This window comes from Mustela putorius, unplaced genomic scaffold (assembly GCF_011764305.1).
Source record: "Mustela putorius furo isolate JIRA1106 unplaced genomic scaffold, ASM1176430v1.1 tig00537227_pilon_pilon_pilon, whole genome shotgun sequence".
NCBI classification, from domain to species: domain Eukaryota; kingdom Metazoa; phylum Chordata; class Mammalia; order Carnivora; family Mustelidae; genus Mustela; species Mustela putorius.
This window is the reverse complement of record NW_025422368.1, coordinates 37,779,820-37,797,566: the sequence shown is the minus strand read 5'-3', so window position 1 is coordinate 37,797,566 and position 17,747 is coordinate 37,779,820. Positions and strand designations below refer to the sequence as shown.

At 34.3% G+C, this 17,747-nt stretch overlaps 1 protein-coding gene across 2 annotated transcripts; it reads left to right on the top strand.

The window, feature by feature from the left end:
* Positions 1 to 224: 224 nt before the first annotated feature.
* On the top strand, positions 225 to 13,608 carry KLRF2 (killer cell lectin like receptor F2). 2 transcript variants are annotated; one of them, XM_013049550.2, is made up of 6 exons: positions 225 to 381; positions 3,683 to 3,781; positions 7,051 to 7,104; positions 10,668 to 10,816; positions 11,073 to 11,188; positions 13,446 to 13,608. In XM_013049550.2, exons 1-6 carry the CDS (start codon positions 312 to 314, stop codon positions 13,561 to 13,563), a joined length of 606 nt encoding a protein of 201 aa, XP_012905004.1. In that variant the 5' UTR covers positions 225 to 311; the 3' UTR covers positions 13,564 to 13,608. The 2 variants fall into 2 exon arrangements, with proteins under 2 accessions (XP_012905004.1, XP_004779775.1); XM_004779718.3 differs by lacking the exon at positions 3,683 to 3,781.
* Positions 13,609 to 17,747: the final 4,139 nt, after the last annotated feature.

The following is a 17,747-nucleotide window of genomic DNA, read 5'->3' as shown; positions in this document are numbered from 1 at the left end:
TATTATGTTCTTAAATACACTGCAGGTAGCTGACTGGTACATGATAAATGCACAATAAATATCTGTTGAAGAAATAGAATAATATGACCACCTTTACCTTGAGGATACAGAAGTTTAGCCAGAAATTAACATGGCTATATATTTGTATTTTACCAATGCATCCTGTGTGGTTTTAACTGCCCATATCTGAGTAAATTTTGAGTATTTTTGGACTTCCTTTCAGCTTTTGGTACATTATGCCTTGGAGAAATACCTAAGGCGAACACTATTCTCCATTTTCTTTATACTGTTTTCTGGGTAATATTACATAGATGGAAAATGAAGATGGCTATATGGTATTGGATTACAGGAATATTTTAAAATCCAGACAGAGGCCTAAAGGTAGGAATATTATCTTCCTTCATTCTGACTCCAGCTTGAAATTGCATTACTCTCTTAAGAAGATTATTATCTTTGAATATTTAAAAGAGTTAAAATTAACTACATTCTGGGACTTTAAAAAATTCATACATTGTCTAAGATAGGTTATTCAGACTCACAAAAACTTGAAAAATGCAGTATTTTTGCAGCCACGTGAAATGCTAATACAATGATGTGTAATCCGCTCAATATTATAGCATCAGAAAAAAAGTGTAACTTTCAAGTAAAAGGTCAAAAATAGTATTTTAAAAGAGATTATTCATCTTATAAAATACAAGATTTTTAGGAGCGATTATTTGGGAATGATATTGATATGAAGATACCTGCCACACAGGGAAGGTAAAAATATGCTAACGGTGGGAGTAGCAGTGGTTCTAGAGTATTCTACAGCATAAAAATCATTTTCATGTATACAGATTGTACTTTTTATTCTTCACAAAAGATCCATATGATTGGCAGAATAGTCTATTGGAAATGAGAGAAGGACAAACTAAAACTAATCTTCACTACTTAGAGCTGCTGCTATATTTGTGTTTATACACAAATATAGACACTGCTATATTTTATCTGTGTTTGTGTGTTTTCAGATCTGTCCCAGGTTCTGTAGAAATGTTTAATCAACAATAATATACTGATGTCTAAATTCACTCTGTCTGCAATAAATTTGTAAAGCAATCCTGCTGAAATAGCCATGATCTGAGCTGGGATGACATGGGCCAGGAATCTGAAATTGCTGATCACAGATTGCAGCTCTGCCATCTGGACTCTTGCTGAACCTCTTCATGTACTATTTGTTTCCAAATATCAAGAAACAAACACACCTTTTTTAATTAGTAACTTAGACTGATGTAGTAAAAAGCTGACCATTGGAGTCGAAGTGGCTAAATTGTATTCTAAGCCCTGCAGACGAAATGGGTGGCCTTGCGGAAATCTTTTTTTCTTCTTAAATCTCATAATTTTTACTTATAATAAAGCCAACCTCACTTGTGGTTGTTTATGTAGATGTTAAACTAAATTATTAATGACTTTTTCTGTGATTTCTAAACCACCTTATAATAAAGTGAATAAAAATATATAAAGTCTGAGTATATGTACATAAAATATGAACTAAACATCCATTTAAATTATGAGAGAAAGAAGGACAGGACTAGAAACATGAATTAGGCCTGCAACTAAGCAAAAGTATGTAATTCAGCATGTTCGTGCTTGTTATAAATTTGTTTCTAAGCTTCTCTGTTTTGATGAGTAAGGGAAACATTGCCAGTTTTTCAGCTGCGTCGAAGTTGCATCCATGCTGAAGACAAATATGAATTAATCTTGACACTGAATCCAAAAAGAAAATCTTCCCATTAGAAAGCAGATATAGATAACCCAATGGTGATCTTGCAGGAGTTATAACAGGTTTCACAGAGTGACTTCTTAATATTACTTCATTTAGGCCAATAGCAATTTCAGAATTGCCCAGGGCAATGCACTCCACGTACACAGCTCTCTGTTCACTTGACTTTATATATATATGCATATTTTGGTTTATATTAAAAATTACTGATTTTTAATTTATAGCTATAATATTATTTTGGAATGAGTTTAACATTTCCCTTTCGAGCAAATATGGAATCAGCAAACTGCAGATCTGTATGCCTAGGTTTGGTGTCCCTCATAAAACTGCAGAAATGTATTTTGAGGATTATCAGCTAAAGTGGAGTTCTTTTCACTTCTGCTTAAGCAGAAGGAATACCTATAGGCAAGGCAAAAAAAAAAAAAAAAAAAAGCAAAACTTATTTTGGATTTATTCTGTAATACAGACAATTGGTTGGTAAATTTCAAAGGCTTTACTACATACAGGACATTCTATGAGTGTATACTATACATAAAATCAGATGCATTAAGACCATAAAATGAGGGACGCCTGGGTGGCTCAGTTGGTTAAGCAGCTGCCTTCGGCTCAGGTCATGATCCCAGTGTCCTGGGATCGAGTCCCACATCGTGTTCCTTGCTCAGCTGGGAGCCTGCTTCTCCCTCTGCCTCTGCCTGCCACTCTGCCTGTGCTCACTTTCTCTGACAAAAACAAAACAAAACAAAACAAAAAACAAAACAAAAAAACAAACAAAAAAAACAAAAACAAAAATAAACTATAAAATGAAAGTAAAACATACACATGAAAACAGCACTTCTTATTATGACTTAGAAGATAAATTATTTGTGAAATGCATAACCAAGGTTTGATATTAAGAGCTTGTTTATTTATAAGCTAATAAAAACTAGGGAATAATTATCTGAATATCAGATTATTTGACTTTCTCTTTGGCCACCAGGATGACAAATTGGCTGGAATGGCTGGATTGTATCCAACTTATTAAAAAATGCTCAGATGTAGAAGCAAATACATACAATCGAAAGAGAAAAATAATATATTTATAGACCTGTTCAATGTCTTTGGATGCTTCCTGTTTCCTCCTCTGTGAGATCATTCCTGCCAACTCTGATCCAAGAAGAGTACTATGGCATAAATTCTATATAATTCTATATGAGCACCATTAATCAGAGATCTATGATACTTAGATTGACACTGATTCCTGTCCAAAAACTCAAGCCAGGAAAATACAATATATCATATATAAAAGTGAAATAACATGATGACTATTACCAGTTTAGTGATTGGTACATAATAGAACTTCGATAAATGTATTTTTCCTTCTTTAATTTCTAACAGTGGATCATTAAAATAAGTAACACATATAACATATATGCACTTGGCAATGAACAATTCAAAAATAATGTTAGGTAAAACAATTCCATTTATCTAGAATTATTGTATGTAGAATTATTCTATATATTATACATTTATATGTTTATATTATATAATATATAGTATTGTATAAAGACAATATAACATATATATTTCTATTATATTTTATATATTAATGTAAATACATATAATATATAACACTCTACATTATTCATAAAGTATTTACACTATATATAATACATATATAATTTAATATCATTTTTAAGTCATCAAAAACATCACCAAATAATTAACAAAGCAAGGCAATGACAATCCAACCCAACATATTAAATAACAGTAGCATCTCTTTGATTTTGGACTGTAACTGCATTGCATTTTCAAATTTTCAATTAGTCAAATTTTAGTGTCATATGAACATGATTATCTTTGTAATAAAAATAAACAGGGGAAATGTTTACGAAGTGAATACTCAAGTGAGCTCTAAAAGTCACCAAAAAATTCTCAATATTTCAGATTTCTCCCTGTATCCACGATATCATTGTCTTATGCTAGTATTTGGCTGTATTGGGTTCCTTATTTTCATGATCACACTGATTTGCCTGAACTTTTGGGGTAAGTATGGAGTTTTTATTTACTTTTGCGCTTTTAGGACATAAATATTGATTTTTACTTCTTCTTTTTAAAAAAAGATTTGTTTATTTCGGAGAGAGATAGAGAAAGAGAGCCGACGCACAAGTGGAGAGAGGGGCAAAGGGCTAGGAAGAAAGAGAATCTCAAGCAGACTGCCCACTTAGTGGGAGCTTAAAGGGGACTTGATCTTGCCATTCTGAGATCACAACCTGAGCCAAAAGCAAGAGTTGGACTCCTAACCAACTGACCACCCAGGCTCCCTGATTTTTAATTCTTCTTAATATTAAGATCAACTCCACATTGTGGTCCCAAATTGATAAATTAAACTGATCAGCTGTATATGTTATATTTAAAATTATTTGAAATTTAAGAAAAATTAAGAAACAATCAAATATAAAATTAACATTTATTCAACATCTTTTCGTAGGAAGAGGCTCCACTGAAAATTTGACTTATTTTATGAAACATTGGTGATACAGTTTTAGAAAAAGAGTATGTGTTCATTGGTACTATTTTCAGAGATAATGATTTAAATGTAACAATGTAGTGGTTAAAAAATACAAAGGACCTGTTGAAAACCATTTTAAATGTACTTCTGCACCTTTCCCCCTCCCCCTGAAGTGATATTTATTGTACATAATCTATAGTTGTTCTTTTGGAAACAACTAGACCATTTCATGGATTTCTGTAATTTTCTGCTTTTCTCTTGAAAGAGTCATTCTTTAAAATGTAGGGCTAACATGGGTTCTGTTTTATATATAATACTGTCATGGAAACATAAACTCTGGTGGTCTTTGATGAGATCTAAAATAAATGAGTCCCAAGGCACTCTCTCTGAGGGAGACAAAGACCTAAAGGGTTTATTTTTGTATTGGGCAAGAAAAGTTTGTTTTTGTCTTTTTCCAATACACCAGGGGAAAATATCAGGTATTTCTAAGACTAAATAAATACTCTATTCAATGTAATTTTTCTGTACTTGGCACAGCATTTTGGCTGGGAAGTTGTCAACCAATCATATCCTTCGAATATGTTCAGCTTTTACTTGAAATCAAACTCTAATAATATGAAATTCTCCACCTATTTAACAGTCAATATTAGGTGACTAATATTAGTTTTCATGAATCCATCTAAGTAAGCATTATTGTCTGTTAACCAGAGATTCTGGGAAGTTGAACATATCTAATAATTATTATGTATTTTTTAAAGCCCTTAAATTTCAGGACAAATGGCTTCTTGTTAGTCATTAAATATGGTATGTACAAGTTACCATTGACCTCTTGTGACTCAGTTCTCTTTTCTGTAATACATAAGTGATAAAATAAATAATTGGTGCAATAATCATTGCTTTAGAGAAAGATGCTATTGAGAAGAAATCAATAAAATTTGACACATTGATGAAATATTAATAGAGACAATATTTTTTCCTAGTGATATTATTTTAACAAATTAGTAACAATTTCAATATTTGTGTTTCTATTAAGTTTGTGCTTACACTTTGACCAGTTTGAAAATATTTTCCATGGCTTCCAGTTCCAAACAAAATATTGACTATAAATGTTTACATTTGTTCTCTCCTAAGATTCTGGATTAGACCAGTAAAAGGTATCAAAATTAGAATAAGTTAATAAGAGCACAGAACATGGAAAGGCTAGAAAATTGGAAAGGAAATGAGAAGCAGAGGGGATAATGCTCTCAATCAATGAAGAGAATGGCACTGTAGAGAAAGTACAGCAACAGCACAATGCGAATGAAACTACTTCTCATGACAAAACCAGGAAGGAGTCTTTTGTCAGGGAGGAGAGTATAGATTATAAGGAAAAATCTAAAGAAAAGTAATTAGCTGGAAGACCTTCTAAGGAATGCTCTTTTAGATTGTTGTCTTGACAACCGCTTACTCCACTCACATAGTAGCATTTGCCACTATATCGTGCCAAAATAAAAAACAAAAACAAAAACAAATTCTTGTAAAACAATGACATACACAACCTAGAACAAGCTAGGGCTCTTCACTTAGAGAGTGGTGGTTGGTGCAATAGGCATGTGCCCCCTTATTTTGGTTCTGGAGTGGGAGGGGGAAGTAATGTAGTGGTTTACTGCATAGCTTAGCTATTTCCTGTGGGTTTTTTTTTTTTTCTGTCTAAAAATTTACAGTAGCTAATAACATATCCTAGAGTGAGGAGAAAATTATCAAGAAAAAAAATCAATAAATATAAGAAATCTGAGACAAAACCACAAAATATTGTCCATCCCGAAAGATAATGTCTAATAAATTCCCAGAAGAATAGAATAGGAGGAAAAAGTAGATCTGAAATAATAATAATAATAATAATAATTTTCAAGGAGGAAAAAACAAACCCCAAACCATGAGTTTCCAGCTTAAATGAGCCTACCAAATTTAGAATAGGATATGTAAATAGATATAGATAGAAGACAGATAGATGGATAGCTATAAATAGTAGATGATAGATAGATAGATGATAGATAGATAATGAGGTTGAGAGAGAAATCCTTATCATATTTCAGGACACCAAGGGAAAAGATATGATCTTAAAAGTTTACATAAAGAATTAGTTTTCTCCCCAAAGAGAAACAAATTGGCATCTTTTTTTTTTTTTTGGCATCAGATTTTTAAATGTACATACAAGGACACAACTGTAGTAATGCCTTTAAACTTATAAGCAAATCTGAACTTAAGTTTAAGACAAGAGTAATCAAGTAATAAAAAATTTCCAAGCAATAAAACAGGCTTGTATGTGAGTGTGTGTGCTGATTTTAGATAGAATGAAGCTAGCACAAGAATGTAATAAAAAGACATTTCAGGTTATCAGCTCTTCTACGTTCCTGGAAAGCAATGATTTCAGTCTATATGAAAAACAATCTATAAGTAATGCTGTAAGATGCTAAAGGAATTTGATATAGTAAAAAGGAGTTTGGGGTGGCAGGTCTCGACCAAGAAGAAATAACAATAATTTAAAAGTTCAGCTGGAAAAAGAAAATAGTATATAAAAAAGTTATACACATGAAGTTTAAGAATGCACACAGTAGTTAGATTGTGATCAGTGACTAAAAGAGTAAAAGTAGATATGATAAAAGTGGCTAATTCTGGGGAAAGAGAAGAGTAGAAGCTGAGTATAAGAGAGAGACTTCAAATTTTTATTTGACTTTGTTTTGTGCTAGCATTTTTATCCTCGCATACCTAGATTGCTATACATTTTCAAATGTTTCTCATTATATTTTTTTCTTTACACTAGGTACAGATAAAAGAATGGATTTCTCCCAGAAAGTAAATATCAGCCGTCTAGCAGGTAAGGTTTGTTTTTGTTTGTAACATGCTGCCCTATGTTTGAGTGAAGAGATTCCAAGTCATTAAACATGACTTTTCTAAACTTTCAAATAGGGATATAATACCCCAACTACAGAATATTTAATATAGATTAAATCAATGGTGGTGGGGGCGCCTGGGTGGCTCAGTGGGTTAAAGCCTCTGCCTTCGGCTCTGGTCGTGATCCTGGGGTCGTGGGACCGAGCCCCGCATCAGGCTCTCTGTTCATCAGGGAGCCTGCTTCCTTTCCTCTCTCTCTGCCTGCCTCTCTGCCTGCCTGTGATTTCTGTCAAAATAAATAAAATCTTTAAAAAAAAATTGATGGTGGTGGTTAATTTTAATTTCAACTCAGCTAGGCCACACCCAGTACTCAGATATTTGAACAAATACTGGTCTAGATTTTGCTGTAAAATTAGGTTTTAGATGACATTTACATCAGTGGATTCTGAGTTGAGCAGACTACCTTCCATACTGTGGGTGGGCCTTGCCTGATCAACTGAAGGCCTTTAGAGAAAAATATACTAAGGTTCCCAAAGGAAGAGGGAATTGGGCCTTATACTGTATATAAGACTGCTCTTATACCCAAACTGCAATATCACCTCTTCCCTGGGTCTCCAGCTTACCAGCCTGAAATGCACATTAGATAATAAAATAAAGTAAGTAGAGACTTATGTAAGTCTCTACATAAGTAGAGACTTATGTAATAAATCTCCACGTACCTTTCAAATCTCATCAGAATTTGTCAGTATATAATCAGTATTAATTATATCTCCCCCACATTACTCTCCCAAACCAGATTACATTAGCAATGATCAGATATCATGCCATTTAACATCTAAATATATCTGCATGTAATTCTTAGAGTTAAGGGCTCCTTTTGCTTAACACAAACACAACACCATTATATATCCTGTACTGGTTTTCTCTGAATGTGTAACAAATTACCACACACTTAGCAGTTTAAGATAATTATTTATTACCTCAAGTTTTCCATGGGTTGGGAGTTTGGGCACAGCTGAACTCGGTCTTCTATTCAGGGTATCATAGGCTATAATTTAGATGTTGACAAGATCACACATGTTTCTGAACCTGACATTCCTCTTGCAAGCTCATGTGGTGGTTGGTACAATTCAGCTACTTATAGTTGTAGGACTGAAGTCATTGATTCTTGCCGCCTGTTATCCAGGGCGACTCTAGTCTTACATAGGACCCCTGCATTTCCTTGCCATGTGTCACTCTTGTATATCCTCTCAAGACATGAAAGCCCAATTCTTAAAAGAAAATGGGAACTTTCTTTCTCTTTAAAAATGGCCTAGGCCCATTCTTAACATCTTGTATCTCATTAAATCAGGCCCACCAGGGGAATCTCTTCATTTATTCAAAATTGACTGACTTCACACCCTTCCCTAGTCTTCAAAATCTTATCTTGCCATCATGTATAATTTAATCATGGGAGTGATAGTCCATCATATTCGCAGGTCTGACTCACACCAAAAGAAAGGGGATTTCACACACTTTCCGGATTTTTCTGCTCAGATGTCCATGGTGTCATTTAACATGTTCTTCTATCTTATAAAGTAGTTTTAAGGGGCGCCTGGGTGGCTCAGTTGGTTAAAGCCTCATAAAGTAGTTTTAAGGGGCGCCTGGGTGGCTCAGTTGGTTAAAGCCTCTGCTTTCGGCTTTGGTCATGATCCCAGTGTCCTGGGATCGAGTCCCACATCGGGCTCTCTGCTCAGCAGGGAGCTTGCTTCCCCCTCTCTCTCTCTGCCTCTCTGCCTACTTGTGATCTCTGTCAAATAAATAAATAAAATCTTAAAAAAAAAATAAAGTAGTTTTAAAAACTAAATATGTTAGGTGCTTAGAAAATCACCCACTGTAGTGGGTGTGTGTTTGTTGTTGTTATTATATAAAGTATCTAAGACAGGAATGGGTACAAAGTGTTGCTTAATATATGTGTGTGTGTGTGTGTGTTTTAAGATTTTATTTATTTATTTGTCACAGAGAGAGAGAGAGAGAGGGAAAGAGAACACAAGCAGGGGGAGCAGCAGGCAGAGGGAGAGCCAGGCTTTTTGCTTGGCAAGGAGCCCAATATGGGACTTGATTCTAGGACCTTGGGATCATGACCTGAGCCAAATGCAAATCCTTAACTGACTGAGCCATCCAGGCATCCCCCTTGATAAATGTTTTTCCATTTTCATCCCCCAGGATATTTCTTCTTATTTTTAAAAATGGCACTTGAACCTGAGTTCATAGTAGTAACTCCTTTGGGCAATTAGTATCCACAGTTTGCATCTTTTTTTTTTTTTTTTTGGTATTTTAATATATTACACTAATCATTTAGGGAATTTTTAGTGTGTTTTGCAACTTTACAACTATACTTCATTGACCACTCTTATCAATAGCCACATAAGGAGTCCGAATGACTCCTTCTCAAAAATAATACACAGCTTCTTTCAAATCATAAATTGAGAGATATTATTTGAGGTTATCTTATACTTTTTAACACACAACTATGTACTGGTAGAACTGAGATTAGGCTTATCCTGAGTCTACAAGTATTTTGCAAAATTACCATTATTCAGGATTGGCAATGTTTGCCCAGCACAGAATGTATTAATGAGTTAAGAATATATATGAAGTTTTATATATTGAAAATTATTCCTTGATAGTCTTCTTCAGGTCATATGTACTGATGTTACTTTTATTTTCCATCTTACCTGGACATATTAATTCAATTTCCTAAAATAGATTTTTACAAATATTTAGGCTCATAAATAACAGACTAAAATATTAGCAATAAAAATATGGCATGCTTTAACTTATGGATATTTAATTCAATCATTCAACAATTAAAAACCATAATCAAAGTGCTATATGATTGGAAACTCAAAGATGAATATGACAGTCTCCTAACAACCTTCCAGTCTGGTAAAACATAAGGAGATGTTCACATATGACCAGGACATGGGCAATATACACTTGTTGCTAAAGGACACTGAACTGTTATGAGTCTAGAGGCAACAGAAATTATGACCAGTTAAAGACTTTGTTTTTGAGATGGAAGTACAATTGAGCAGTAAAATTTAAGTTTAATTTAGATGAAGAAGAAGAAGGAAGGGAAGGCTATTCAAGTCTGAGACCATGTGAACGAAAAGCATAGGAGGATCAAAGTATCCAACGCAATAATGTAAGTAATGCTAATGGTAAGTAATCTCACAGAAATGAAATAGAGGTTGTAAGGACAACCCCAAGAAAAGGAATTAGGCCAGGCAGTAGAGAGATTTAAGCAGTAGGTTCTTACTTGTGTTAATTATAAATGATCAAAAATATTAAATATCTGTTTCCTTTAATTATGGGACTCAGAATTCACATGTTTTTTTCTCCCCAACTCCTCACCCAAAATCCTACCTCCATGCCAGAAATATACATATTAATGAGTTAATATCATTCCTGTTCTGCCAGTGGAGCAGCCTTTTCATCACATATGGTATTATTCACACTTTATTGATTGTAAAGTCTAATTTTTTTTCCTACATTTTCCTTCAGGAAATAATTATTTGTGCCCAAAAGACTGGCTACTGAACCAAGAAAAATGCTACAAGTTTTCAATTTCTTCTAAAACTTGGAATGAGAGTCAACACGATTGTGCAAATCTACAGGCACATTTACCAGTGATCCAAACTCTGAATGAGCTGGTGAGGAATCAAATACAGGATCTAAGTACCAAGGAAGAATTGCTGGGTGCAATTCTAAGAAGTGTGGGTGGCTTAAGTATTGTTTTTGAACATTCATTAATCATAATGTAATTACCATTTTTTTTTAAAACCTATTCATTATGAAAGAAATGGTTGTTTACCATTCTATCAATGCCTGTCATACTGTCTTATTCTATAGAGGGCATGGAATTTTTAAAAAATAAATTAATAAATGAATATACCAATTCCTTGATAGGAGTTCATACAGGAGACTTTAAAACCTGGAAATCCTGGTTGGATTGGACTACATAGTACATCCCCAGGAAAACAATGGATGTGGATAAACAAACAACTTTTTGTGGAACAAAATGAGTAAGTAGTTATTTGAGGGGGAAGAATGGCAGCTGTGATGTTGTTTTACTGAAAGAAAGATATTTTTAATAAGCTTCCTTGCTTTCTAGTCTTGTTATCTTTCTTCCTCCTTTCTTTTCTTTCTATCTGCTCCTCCTTTTCCTTCCCTATTTCTCTTTTTCAGAATTTTCTCTTTCTTTGTTTTCCTTCCTTATTCACTAATGATGAGAAGGAGGGCAAGAAAGTGCTCATATCTGGAGATTTTAATGGACAAGAAATGGTAACATCTTCATAATTTTTAAGTACACTCAGATCTCATTAAAATAATTTTCAGCAACTATATTCTATATAGGAAATGCAAAGATAAAATTCCCCTATAAATAAAAGCATCTGGAATGTGTAAAAACATATCTTGAGCTAAACTCAGAAAGCACGAGTTTGAAATTTTGCCCTTAGAATATTCTCCTAAACTTAGGGCCCTGGGTCGCTCAGTCAGTTAAGCAGCCAACTCTTGATTCACCTCAGGTCATGATCTTGAAGTTGTGAGATTGAGCCCGTGTTGGGCTTGGTGCTCAGTGGGAAGTCTGCTTGGGATTCTCTTCCACCCACTCCCTTTACCCCTCCCACCTCTCTCTTTCTCTGAAATTTATAAATATTTTTAAAAAAGAATATTCTCCTAAATTTGTTGATATCAATTTCTTTATCTATGTGATAATAATAATGAAGCTTTCCTCACAATGTTCTTATGTAAACAACATAAGGTAATACATGTAAGAGTGTTTTAAAATTCTTAGGGGTCACATACATTTACAGGTTCTCCTCTGTGTCCGTGTTTTCTTTAAACATCACTGGAGCACCTGACCTGTGGCAGGTTTAAAGCAAAGGCCATGGAATGATAGTTCATCTCAGTCTCGATATTTATCTGCTTCTAGATACTTCCATTCTCCAGATTTTATCATCTTTCATGCACATAAAACTAAAGTGTGAAGTGGTATTCATTCTTTGGCCCTACTTTGATAGCAATCTTGGGCAAAAATTAGTAAGGAACACCTAGGCTCCCCCCAACCTTTGGATATCCAACATATTGTTAAGGGAGATTATCTCTTTGAAAAAGCTTTCATTTAATTATTTTAGGAAAAAATGATATTGCAGCTGGTTGTAATAGTGTTTGGTTTTTATATTTAAATAGTAGTCAGGCTTCAGCTCAGGTCATGATCCCAGGGTCGTGGGATCAAGCCATGCATTGGGCTCCCTGCCTGCTTGGTGGGGATCCTGCTTCTCCCTCTCCTTCTACTGCTCCCCCTGCTGTGCTCTCTTGCTCTGTCAAATAAAGAAATAAAATACTAAAAAAAAAAAAAAAAATAGTAGTCAGCAACTGGAAAGAATAGTAAAGGATAGCTCTCTCCAAAAATATTCTCTTCACATATTTCCCTCATCATACAATTGAAGTTAATGAAGAATTTAAGTCATCTATATAGATTTTTACTTTAACTTAAAAAAAAAAAACTGTCTCCCTGGGTTATTGCTTTGCAACTCTCATTAGTATATCTATTACTATGCAGTATTTACCAAAAACTTATATTTTAGAGGTGCCTGGGTGGTTTAGGAGATTGAGTATCTGTCTCTTGGTTTCAGTTTAGGTCATAATCTCAGGGTCATGAGATGGATGTGTCCCCACCCTCCATCAGGCTCTGCGCTGGGTATGGAGTCTGCTTAAGATTGCCCCTCTCTCTCTCTGCTCTCCTCTCTCTCCCTCTCTAAAAAAATTTAAACAGAGAGAAAACTTTAATTTTAATATCTAATCAACTTTTATAGAAAATTATTTTGCTGTGTGAAGAATGAATAGATGGGAAAAATAAAAACTGATACTGAAGTTTAGTCAGAAGTATGTGACCAAAGATAAGGGAGAGGCAGTAGCAGCCTGGGCCAATAGTGAATGGATATAAGGACCAGTCTAGTATTCTAGGTAGAATACTAGAACTTGCTGATACATGCAATTCAAGGGTTGAGAGGGAAGGAAGAGACAGGGATGCTTCTAGTCTTCAGGCTGGAGCTTCTGTGGCAATCGATGTTCCTCAGATAAGAGAGACATTATGGGGGGAGGGTACGGAGGGCAAGCAAATCAAGTGTGCCCAAATGCAGTCATTTACAACAAAAGAAGAGTCTATTCTGGAACCTATGCAACATTTTGGTTGCTGAAGAATTACCTGCACAAGTTTGGCTGGAAACTTTAAGAAACATAAAATAAATGCTCTAATGTCTATACTTTATCTCCTAGTTTTCTCATGATTGGACCAACGGATCACGAGAGCTGTGCTGTCGTAACAGGAAAGCAGGTATATTCTGAAGACTGTAACTCCAAATTTAATGGCATTTGCCAAAGAGATGCTGTCTGAACAACGAAAACAAATCTGTGCATTTAAATAAAGATTTGGATTAAATTTATGTGGTTGTTAAAATTTTAACACAAAACATTTTAACCACGAAATATTGCCTTTATTTTTCTTTAAGTGGAATGTAAATTTATTTCTTTTCTTTATTATTAAAAACCAAAAATCGACCAAGTAAATCTGAAGATCTAGTTGGCTTTATTCAATGACTGATGAACTGGTAGCACCCCCATCTAGCAAGTAAAAAGGAGCTTCAGTGAGCTACAGGGAAAAAAAGAAAAAGGTTTTTAAAGGCAGACAGGCTAAAACAAGGAAGTCATAAACAACAACAAAGCAAACAAAACAAGACAAAGTAGCAACAAAAGATTATTTGGGGCTATCAGGTGGATTACCTCACTAGTGTTGACCAGAAAATTCTCAACCAGTTAAAATTATATTCCTGAGGAGTTTAAAACTGCAATTAGATTAGGTATTAAATTTTGGTTTGGTGATACAGGCTCACTCTTCTGGGCCTGTTGGCTCTTTTTTAACAATACAAATATAATGCTTTCAAATATTCCGTATAGAAATAATCTTTCAAAATGAGGAAATAAAACTAATTTTTAAACACCCCCCCATTTTCCCATTATTTTAATATCTAAAAAATAATTTTCAATATCTAAAAAATAATTAAATTTAATCTTCTTGTCCTGTTTCTTGGGTTCTAACTCCTGAGCATCTAGTGAAGTAAGAGACTACACACATAGATATAACATTTTTTTTTCTTCATGGTGGGCTTTTCCGCCAAAGTAACTGTCTTCAATTTTTATCAGAAAGAAATCAAACTTTCAGCTGGTACTAAGTACTCAGATGTTGTCAGCATGAGATGTCTATTTGAGGTAATATAGAATCTTCTTTTTAATGTGATTCCACAATTCATTTCCCTTTAATCAAATTTATATATCATTTATATTTAAAATTATATTACAAATGATTTCACCCCTTAGTTTATAACTGAAATTCTATACAATGTGAAGTTTCTTAATTTCCTTTCATGTATTCAAAGAAAAAGAAAAAGGGAGTGTATTACTCTAAATTACTAAACAAATTACAAAATTAGTTTGTAGCCATGGACCAACACTAAAAATAAAACCTGTATTATGAATCAAATAAAACTTGAACTGAACCAGAATTTAATACATACAACTGTAATATACAGTGGCATCCTAAAATACATTATTTTCATGTTTTCTTGATAACATCATGCACAGATATAATGGCCCATACGTGATTACATGCCAACATTTGCTAAGTTATTTTTGTTCCCATATAATACCAGGGTGAACATCAACTAGTCAGCTTGCAAGAGTCTCTTTTTATTTATCAGAAAGTTTCAACTGTATCTAATTAAGGAAGTAAGCCTCAGTTAAAAATATGCAAGGACATGTCCCCATGTGTTTGTAATATAGATACTCTTTTCCTCCAAGCTTCTCCACCCTACTTTTTCTCATCCACCTACACTCACATTCTCTCCTACATTCATAGATTATGAGTAATTTATAGTTACCTAGTTACTAATAATAATTCGTAGTTACCTAGGCAAGAATTTAAACTCAACTAATCTAATATAGGTGATTTTGGTGTTTTTTGAATGCCCTGCAGAATTTGAATTTTATAACCGCACCCAGATATATGTGATAAGCCTATCCTATTTTCTTGTCCTTACTTGGGAAATAGATTTTTTTTTCCCCAATAATCTATTGTTTGATCGCCTTTGATATTATTATTATAGTTTATATTCAACTGTCTAAGCTTTGTAATATTTTAAATTGAAGTATAATTGACATGTATCCCATTTATTTCAGGTGTATATCATAGTTATGTCATATTTTTGTTTTATTTTTTTCTTTGATTCACAGTTATTAGGGTATAAATTCCTGATGGTTTATAATTTACTATGGTCAACTTGGAGGAGTTAAATAATGACCTTACGTATATAGTGGACACAAACTGTTACATTTATTTTGAAATACAAATGTGCTTTAAATACATGAAATTAATTATTATTTGACCATAGAGTTGAGGGTCCATATCTGGGCTCTCTACTCTGTTCCACTGGTCTATGTGTCTGTTTTTATGTGAGTACCGTGCTGTCTTGGTGATCACAGCTTTGTAGTAAAGCTTGAAATCAGATAACATGATGCCCCCAGTTTTGTTTTTCTTTTTCAAAATTCCTTAGCAATTCGGGATCTCTTCTGATTCCATATGAATTTTAGGATTATTTGCTCCAGCTCTTTGAAAAATACTGGTTTTTGAGGAGTTCATTATAGATCCTGGATATCAACCTTTTCTCTGTACTATCATTTGCAAATATCTTCTCCCATTCCGTGGGTTGCCTCTTTGTTTTCTTGACTGTTTCCTTTGCTGTGCAGAAGCTTTTGATTTTGATGAAGTCCCAAAAGTTCATTTTCGCTTTTGTTCCCTTTGCCTTTGGAGACATATCTTGAAAGAAGTTGCTGTGGCTGATATCGAAGAGATTACTGCCTATGTTCTCCTCTAGGATTCTGATGGATTCCTGTCTCACATTGAGGTCTTTTATCCATTTTGAGTTTATCTTTGTGTACGGTGTAAAAGAATGGTCGAGTTTCATTCTTCTACATATAGCTGCCCAGTTTTCCCAGCACCATTTATTGAAGAGACTGTCTTTTTTCCAAACTCAACACACACAAAACAGACAATCATATCAAAAAATGGGCAGAAGATATGGACAGACACTTCTCCAATGAAGACATACAAATGGTTATCAGACACATGAAAAAAATGTTCATCATCACTAGCCATCAGGGAGATTCAAATTAAAACTACATTGAGATATCACCTTACACCAGTTAGAATGGCCAAATTTAGCAAGACAGGAAACAACATGTGGTGGAGGGGATGTGGAGAAAGGGGAACCCTCTTACACTGTTGGTGGGAATGCAAGTTGGCGCAGCCTCTTTGGAGAACAATGTGGAGATTCCTCAAGAAATTAAAAATAGAACTTCCCTATGACCCTGCCATTGCACTCCTGGGTATTTACCCCAAAGATACAGATGTCGTGAAAAGAAGGGCCATCTGTACCCCAATGTTTATAGCAGCAATGGCCACGGTCACCGAACTGTGGAAAGAACCAAGATGCCCTTCAACGGATGATTGGATAAGGAAGATGTGGTCCATATACACTATGGAGTAGTATGCCTCCATCAGAAAGGATGAATGCCCAACTTTTGTAGCAACATGGACAGTACTGGAAGAGATTATGCTGAGTGAAATAAGTCAAGCAGAGAGAGTCAATTATCATATGGTTTCACTTATTTTTGGAGTATAACAAATAGCATTGAGGAAATGGGGAGATAGAGAGGAGAAGGGAGTTGGGGTAAATTGGAAGGGGAGGTGAACCATGAGAGACTCTGAAAAACAATCTGAGGGTTTTGAAAGGGCAGGGGATGGGAGGTCGGGGTACCAGGTGGTGGGTATTATAGAGGGCACGGATAGCATGGAGCACTGGGTGTGGTGCAAAAATAATGAATACTGAAAATAAAAAATAAATTAAATAAAAGAGAAAAATACTGGTGTAATTTTGACCAGAATGGCAATAAAAGTATAGATTTTTTTTTTAATTTCAAGATATCTTCTCATTTTGTTAATGTTTTTCTTCACTGTGCAAAAGATCTCTAAGTTTGAGTAATCTCATTTGTTTATTTTAGCTCTTGTTGCTTTGTCTGAGGACACTGGTCCAAAAAAAAAAAAAAAATTCTGATTTCAAATGGCTTACCATCTCTGTTTTCTTCTAAGAGTTTTATGGTTTCAGGTCTTATAGTAAAGCCTTTCAGTCAATTTGAATTTATTTTTGTTTATGGTGTAAGATAGTGGTCAGTTTCATTCCTTGGCATTTAGTGTCCAGTTTTTTCAACACTATTTATTGAAATGACTGTCTTTTCCCCATTTTATATTTGTACCTCCTTTGTCAGAGGTTAATTGACATATAAGTGTGGGTTTTATTTCTGGGGTGTCTATTCTATTTCATTGATCCATGAATCTGTTTTTGTGCCAGTACCATACTATTTTGATTACTACAGCTCGGTAGCATAGTTTGAAATCAGGGAGTGGGATGCCTCCAGCTTTTTTTTTTTTTTCTTCTTCCTCAAGATTGCTTTGGAGTCTTTTGTGAT

Coding starts and splice junctions, on each gene's coding strand:
- KLRF2 (XM_013049550.2), top strand. CDS start 312: ATGGAAAATGAAGATGGCTATATGGTATTGGATTACAGGAATATTTTA. Junction 7,105..10,667: donor AAATATCAGCCGTCTAGCAG/GTAAGGTTTGTT, acceptor ATTTTCCTTCAG/GAAATAATTATTTGTGCCCA. Junction 11,189..13,445: donor CTTTTTGTGGAACAAAATGA/GTAAGTAGTTAT, acceptor TTTATCTCCTAG/TTTTCTCATGATTGGACCAA.